The 6886-nt window shown below is 33.1% G+C and overlaps 2 protein-coding genes across 2 annotated transcripts; one reads left to right on the top strand and one right to left on the bottom strand.

Annotated features, from left to right (window-relative positions):
• Positions 1-431: 431 nt before the first annotated feature.
• LOC108911090 (DNA repair protein XRCC2 homolog) lies at positions 432-2204 on the top strand. The gene is made up of 2 exons (XM_018715924.2): positions 432-590; positions 1400-2204. The coding sequence occupies exon 2, from the start codon at positions 1408-1410 to the stop codon at positions 2185-2187; it is 780 nt and encodes a 259-aa protein (XP_018571440.1). The 5' UTR covers positions 432-590; positions 1400-1407; the 3' UTR covers positions 2188-2204.
• A 234-nt stretch (positions 2205-2438) lies between these two features.
• On the bottom strand, positions 2439-6379 carry LOC108911089. Its single transcript, XM_018715923.1, has 5 exons — positions 6194-6379; positions 5366-6141; positions 4674-4924; positions 2625-2808; positions 2439-2568 (listed from the first exon to the last, which is right to left on the bottom strand). Exons 1-5 carry the CDS (start codon positions 6254-6256, stop codon positions 2466-2468), a joined length of 1377 nt encoding a protein of 458 aa, XP_018571439.1. The 5' UTR covers positions 6257-6379; the 3' UTR covers positions 2439-2465.
• Between the last annotated feature and the right edge of the window lie 507 nt (positions 6380-6886).

Genomic DNA, 6886 nt, shown 5'->3' with positions numbered 1-6886 from the left:
TGAGGCCAATTTCTAGCCATGGAATAATGGCGAACGATAATGTCAAATTACCTTGTCTCGAAGCTTACCGCTTTCGCCGCTTGGTGCGCTTGCATCTTAAAAATTATCGCGGACATTTTTAGGTTAGTATACTATCTGTACCTTCCCGATATATCTACTCAACTCATTATATGTAAAATAAAATTGGTTATTTGCTTGAACTCCAAATCCTTCGCCTTACCGAGCACATCACGGCGGCCTACAACAGAGGACAGTACACTGGTGCTGTCTTCCTGGACGTCGCAAAGGCCTTCGATACGGTTAGCCATTGAATAATGGCGACCTACTTCGTTCACGAATTTCACACAAGTGATTCTTTAGTGACCTTGGATCTTGCCCACCTCAACTGCATGGCCATCCTAGATGGCCATTTAACGTAGTTGTTTATAAGGTCTATGCATTTTACTGATTTAGGTTATGTTTGTGAAAAAGTAGAAAATTTTTTTCTATTTACTAAAGCTTAGTTTTACGTGCTATGGTTCTCTGTATATTTTAAGTGCAAATGATATAAAACGGAATCTTTGGTCACTATAATTTTGCCGCTAAAACGAGTAAGTAATACAGGGTGTCTCATAATTAGCTGCCAACCCTGAACAGACCGATTCTATGATCAAAACTAAGTAAAAAAGTTCATATGAACATGGGTCCGGAAATGCTTCCTAAGGGCACAGGGACCCATTGAAGAGGGGGGAATGGAAATCATTTTTTTGCAATATCTCTCAATCGCGTTGTGATAAATGAATGAAATTTGGTATACACAGCTAAATTTTGATGAGCAATTTGATGGACTAATCCATTTTTTCCACAAGGTCCATTGGGGTGGGTACGGGGGGCCCTTGGTACTTTGCGTGTGTAACTTTTTCATCTTTGACTTTTTAACAAATTGGACAGCAAATTCAGTTTTCCCGAACTGTTTTACGTTAAAATGGTACTCTTGTTTCAAATTGTTATCTTTAACGGTTTCTGAGAAAATCGCTCTTGAATTAATCCCACTTTGGTCAATTTCATAGTAATTTAAACAAAATTATCAAGGTATTCTTATGTCAAAATATTGTCAACCCGATTGCCAATTTAATAATTCTAAGCGAAAAAAATAGTTTTGATCATAGAATCGGCCTGTTCAGGGTTGGCAGCTAATTATGAGACACCCTGTATATCATATCACATCACTGTTAGTATAGATTTGAATGTTTCTACATGTTATGTTTATGTATTAATATTAAAATGAAAATCTTTTTCTTTTGTATTTGGACTCGTTTATTTTATCTAAAACAAATTTTTGATATATTTAATAAATCGGTGCTATCAATTTTTTTTTTGCTTTTCTGCAAGATAGTTATGCATGATTATTTGTTTATAGTTTTCAAAATGCACTGTAGCAAAATTGAATCTGGGGTACAGCTTTTTTCAAGAGTAAATCGAAAATCATTTTTAGAAGACATCAATTCAGATCTTTTTCCAGAAGGAGGCCCGTGTCCTAATCAGGTTATTGAAATTACCGGAGATCCCAAAATTGATAAAAATGATTTGCTGATTGATTTCATAGTAAAATGCATATTACCAAAGAAGTACAACAAAGAATGGAAGGATTCAGCTGCTGTTTTAATCATTACTGAATTTCAAATAAGCATATTAAAAATTATAAAAGTAATCGAAACCCTCCTTAATAAATACAATGTAACCGATTCCAAAAAAGTTGTTATACAGAACGCATTAAAAAATTTAATAATCTTTAACTGCTACAGTTTGGAAGAACTGGAGGTAACTTTTTACTATGTAGAAAAAATTATACAGTGTAATGAAAATGTTAACCTTGTAGTCATTGATAATATAGCAGCCCATTTTTGGATATCTTCCTACAATTTGTCTGATACACCAACCTACTATCACCATTCATTAAAAATGTTTGAAATATTATACAATGTGATTAAAAGCCTTCAAGTGTTACTAATTTTTGTAAGACATGAGAGGACAACAAATAGAAAAAAGTTTAATCATAGAGTTGATTTTAGAATTGAAATAGAAAGAGAGAACCAAAGTTATAAAGCTGTCGTAACAAATTATGATAAACATACTGTTATACAAGTCCCATTCCATTTAAAAACGATCTTAGAATTTTCACCCGCAATCAACAAATCGAGCAGCTAAAATCATCTAAAAATGAGGCTTGCGTTTATGTGTAAAAATAATTTAGTATATTTATAATGTAAAATCTTTTTTAATTTTTTTACTATAGACAATAAATCCACAATTATAGATTACTTACTAAAAATATGAAAAATAAAGTATATTTTACAATAAAACACTTGTTTTCCATAATGTACAGAAGACTTAACAGAAAAATGTTACCATTACAAGTTTTTATTCAATGTGAATTAATAAATTGTTAAGTTCTTCAAACTGCATATAAATTAATAAGAGAACTGTTAGTTATTACTATTTTCTTCATTTTCACTATCTTCTTCACTTTTATCAGAATCTTCTTCACTCAACACCGCCTCTTCACCATGTTCCTCCTTAATTCTAAATCTAAAATTTATATAATGAAATATAAATATGTTAAATCATCAACATAATATACATACTCCTCACAAATTTTTTCTATTTTAACTTGCCCCTCATTAAAATTGTGCCTTAAAGTAGAATCAAGTGACTTATCTACATTGGCAGGGTCTTCAGAATCCCTAATATATAAATAATGAGCATCATATAGTTCTTTTTTTCTTCTATTTTGTAGAAGCTCTCCTAATTTTTTAAAACAGCGAACACCTAAAAAAAATTAATTCATATTATATTTTTCTTCACTAGTAAAATCCATGAAACGAATAATACTGATAATAATTACTTTTTATTTTATATACTAGCTGCTGTGAATTAATTTCGAGGGATTTTGCAGATTTTGATAGTATTGCAAAAGTTTTGTTTTGTTTTTTTATTTTACATCATATAATTAATATTAATATTATTTAAGAAATTTTCATACAAATCTAGTTTCATATGCAACTCATTAGGTACCTACTAAGAGAACAACACACTCAATGTAGCGCGCCCATTGCGCTACATAAGGGTGGTGAGGAAATATGCCCGTTTGATTACAAAGCGACGGTTTAAAGTTTTTCATTTCAAGCCTAATCTGCTAAAGATACTACGAGCCGCCACTGATATAGATTCCGTGTCGAAAGAACAACTAATCTTTTGATGCTATCCAATAATCAATCCAATTTTTGGTATCTTCGTGAGATTGCAAATGCTGCTTAGCCAGGTGTTCCATGGATTGGAACAAGCAGTAAACCGATGGAGCAATATTTGGTGAATATGGAGGGTGGGGTAAAGCATTCCCCACTGAGTTTCTTAAGTATTTTTTGACTGTATGAGCAATATGTGATCAAACATTGTCATGTTGAAAAATAACTTTATTGTGTCTTTGCTAGATTTTCCTTCAATGCAGGGCTGAAACGTATCAATTGTGTTCGGTAGCGTTAACCAGTGATGTTTCATTCGGTCGAAGCAGCTCATAGTACACGACACCAAGTTGGTCCCACCAAATACAGAGCATGAGCTTCGAACCATGAATACTCAGCTTTGCCGTCGATGTTGATGCAAGACCAGGCAAACCCCAAAAAATCCTTTCTATTATGCTGTTGAAACAATTGTTCACATGTGAAAAATTGCCTCGGTTTCAATTCGTATGTTATCCAATTTTCTTGCTTTTGAATCATACGGAGTGCATTTAAACGTTTGGAAACCGTTGTGCAATCAACATTCAACGATTCAGCAAATTCACCTTGCATAGTAAAAGTAAAGTCTAATGACAGTGTTTTGACATGAATATTAGTGATGGGACTACTCAAATGAAAATTATCGATTATATCGATTATGAAAATCTCTCGAGATATCTCGAGTGGTCATATAGAATCATTCGATTATTCGGATACGAATGACAGTGGCCACAGCGTTACTAATACCTGCACTACTCGAGTGAGTGCGCAGATGTTTCGATTGTTCCAACGCTCTAACGAGCTACAACATCTCGAGATAAGACGGCCGAGAGGATAGATGAGACAATCGAATATCACCGCACCGACATACAAGAAAAAAGGTATGCAGGAATTTTACGAGTGGCATCGCGGGGGGTTAGAGCTTTATTTAGCGGGGATAAAAATTCATATGAATGAAAATAATACCAAATTATGTTTTCTATATATTTTTTTTTTCAAAAAAATCCCAAACAATGGACCTCTTTAGGCGGCAACTACTCATTTTAAACACATGCTGCTGAATCACTCAACTGGCAACGAAGAAATTTTGAAGAAATGCCCCAATCCGCGACAGTCATTCATTTACCTAACGTCAACATGTTTCACATATGATTTGGGATAGACCGGAAATTTTCAAAGTGAACTTTCGATTATTCATTCGAATGATCATTCGATTATAAAATTAATTCGAACGGTAACCTCTCGATTATTTAATTCATTCGATTATTCCCATCACTAATGAATATAGTTACAGAAATGTCCGATGCGATATAGCATAAGCTACGCCATCTATTGTAAATCCCTCAAAATTAATTCACAGTCCTAGTATTTAGTTATGATACATAAAAATACTTAATAAAAATATTTTTTACTTACTCTCCGTCTTTATTTTAGTTTCTGACAAATTCAGATTATAATCATTTACAACTTTTCTTATGTATTCTTCCATTTCGTAATAGCTGGGAAATTTCTCATTATTCTTATATTTCTTACTTATGGCTCTGTTAATTTCATTAAACTCCGAGTCTACAAAGTCCAGTTTTTCATATGTAATACGACCACTATATGGATTCTTCTTTAAAAGTTCACAATACTTTGCATAGACTTTATTTAATCTATTTATATATCTGAAATATAAATCATTCAACACACATTACTTAGTAGTAACTAAAGCTTGAAAATATACAGCTTTATGTGTATAACTAACCAAAATTGTAAAAATTACTTATGAATTTTTGAAAAGGTTCAGGAGTTCTAATCAGTTTCAAATACACCGATAATGTACAATATTCTTTAAAATATACAGTATGAATGAGATAAGGCATATACATTTTGATACAATACAATTTGAAACTAGGGGGATATAGATTAAAGTAGAACATGTTTACGTAGATACATGACAGATCTACATTTTATTATTGCTTTGGTTTCTCTAGTGTTATCAACCGAAAGATTAAGTAGAACACCTTATGTATTTTTAGAGCATTGGATAATGACAAAAAGCATCTGCTATAAGTGAAATGTATTAGACATTATCATATAAGATAATCATCTCATCAAATAACTACCTATCTAACTGTAAATATGTCGAGTCCTCCTCATCATCAAAATCTAATTCAGAGTTTTCTAATTGTTTTATTCGCATCACTAATAACTTAATTGCCTTCTCGAGTTTTTTTAATTTTATTCTATGTTCTTCCGATACTTCTATACTTTCTGTATCAACAACTTCTTTTACGTACTGAAATATTTCATTAAAACTGATAACTGCTGTAGCTGGTGATTTTTCGGCTCTAATCATATTCTCCTCCATTAATTTTAAAAAGTTTGAAGATTCATTTAACTTTGCACCACATTTCTTATAATATTTTCTTAATATTGAAAACTGTTTATCTTTTAAATGTTCATATTGAGAATTGACAATGCTTTTTTCACACACTTTCAAAAAATTTTCTAATAATTTGTCTTCTGTTGCAATTTCAGCAGTGGTTGTAGGTTCATTAAATTCATTATTCTTTGGTATATCATTTTGTGATTTATTTTCTTTTCCTGATGAATCCCCTGAACTATTTTCATCAATTGTTATGCCATCTTTTTCTCCATTCTCTTCATCCTCAACCATTATAGATTCTTTAAACTGAGGATCAATTTTCAAAATTCCATTTTGATCAGATATTGCGATAGGATTCACATCTGTAGGAAATTTCAAATGTGCTTGAATAACAGACATTTTATTAATATTGCCCTCAGTATCATCATCTGAAAGAACAACAATGTCTGAAGTATTCTTTCCATTAGATTTTGAAATAACAGATACTTCTTCAACTAACATGGGTTTGATTTTCTGAAAGAAAAAGTTTGTAGCAAGATTAGAATAACATAGTTCGGTTAATTACCTTTCTAGGAGGTGGTTGGACATCTTCTTCATCAGAGGAAGATACAGTAATTATTTCTGACATAATAAATTTATTCCACTTAATAACAAATAATTTATATTTTGTTATTAAACCTTACTCAAATTAATTTTAGTTCTTTGACCTATATACAACACACAAAAAGGTAGCCACAAGTCAAGTCACACACAACACAAAACATCCACTCCACAACCACAAAACAGACTGGAATATTAGTTCTATTATATGTTTTGTGACTAGGCCAGAGAATATACTAGTTGGGCTGGGTTTTTGACGCACAAGTGCAAACTGCAAAGGAATGGAAAACGCTGTTAGACTGGCCACAACAGCCATAGATTTAATAGTATATGGATGGAGTCAAAGCCGACGTTTTACGCATTTTAGCTGTTCCAACATGAACACGCCATTATTCCATGGCTAGAAATTGGCCTCAATGATTTGGGATCGAGGGGGATTATCCCTCTTTATCCTGCCTCATCTCGTGTAGGCCTGGACAGCCTTCGTAGGTGGGCCCCATCCGTCGTCTACCCCGACCGCAAATGCGGCCGGTGTAGGCGCTTTGTGGGACCTCCTTTTGTCCTGGCTGGGCCCCGCCGGCTAGGGCCCTTTCTTCTGGCGCTCTTCTTGCTTCGCCGGCTCGTCTGTGTAAACCCCGGGGGTAGTGTCATGTTTATG

This window comes from Anoplophora glabripennis, unplaced genomic scaffold, assembly GCF_000390285.2.
Source record: "Anoplophora glabripennis isolate ALB-LARVAE unplaced genomic scaffold, Agla_2.0 scaffold324, whole genome shotgun sequence".
Lineage (NCBI taxonomy): Eukaryota > Metazoa > Arthropoda > Insecta > Coleoptera > Cerambycidae > Anoplophora > Anoplophora glabripennis.
This window is presented reverse-complemented; position numbering and strand designations above follow the sequence as displayed.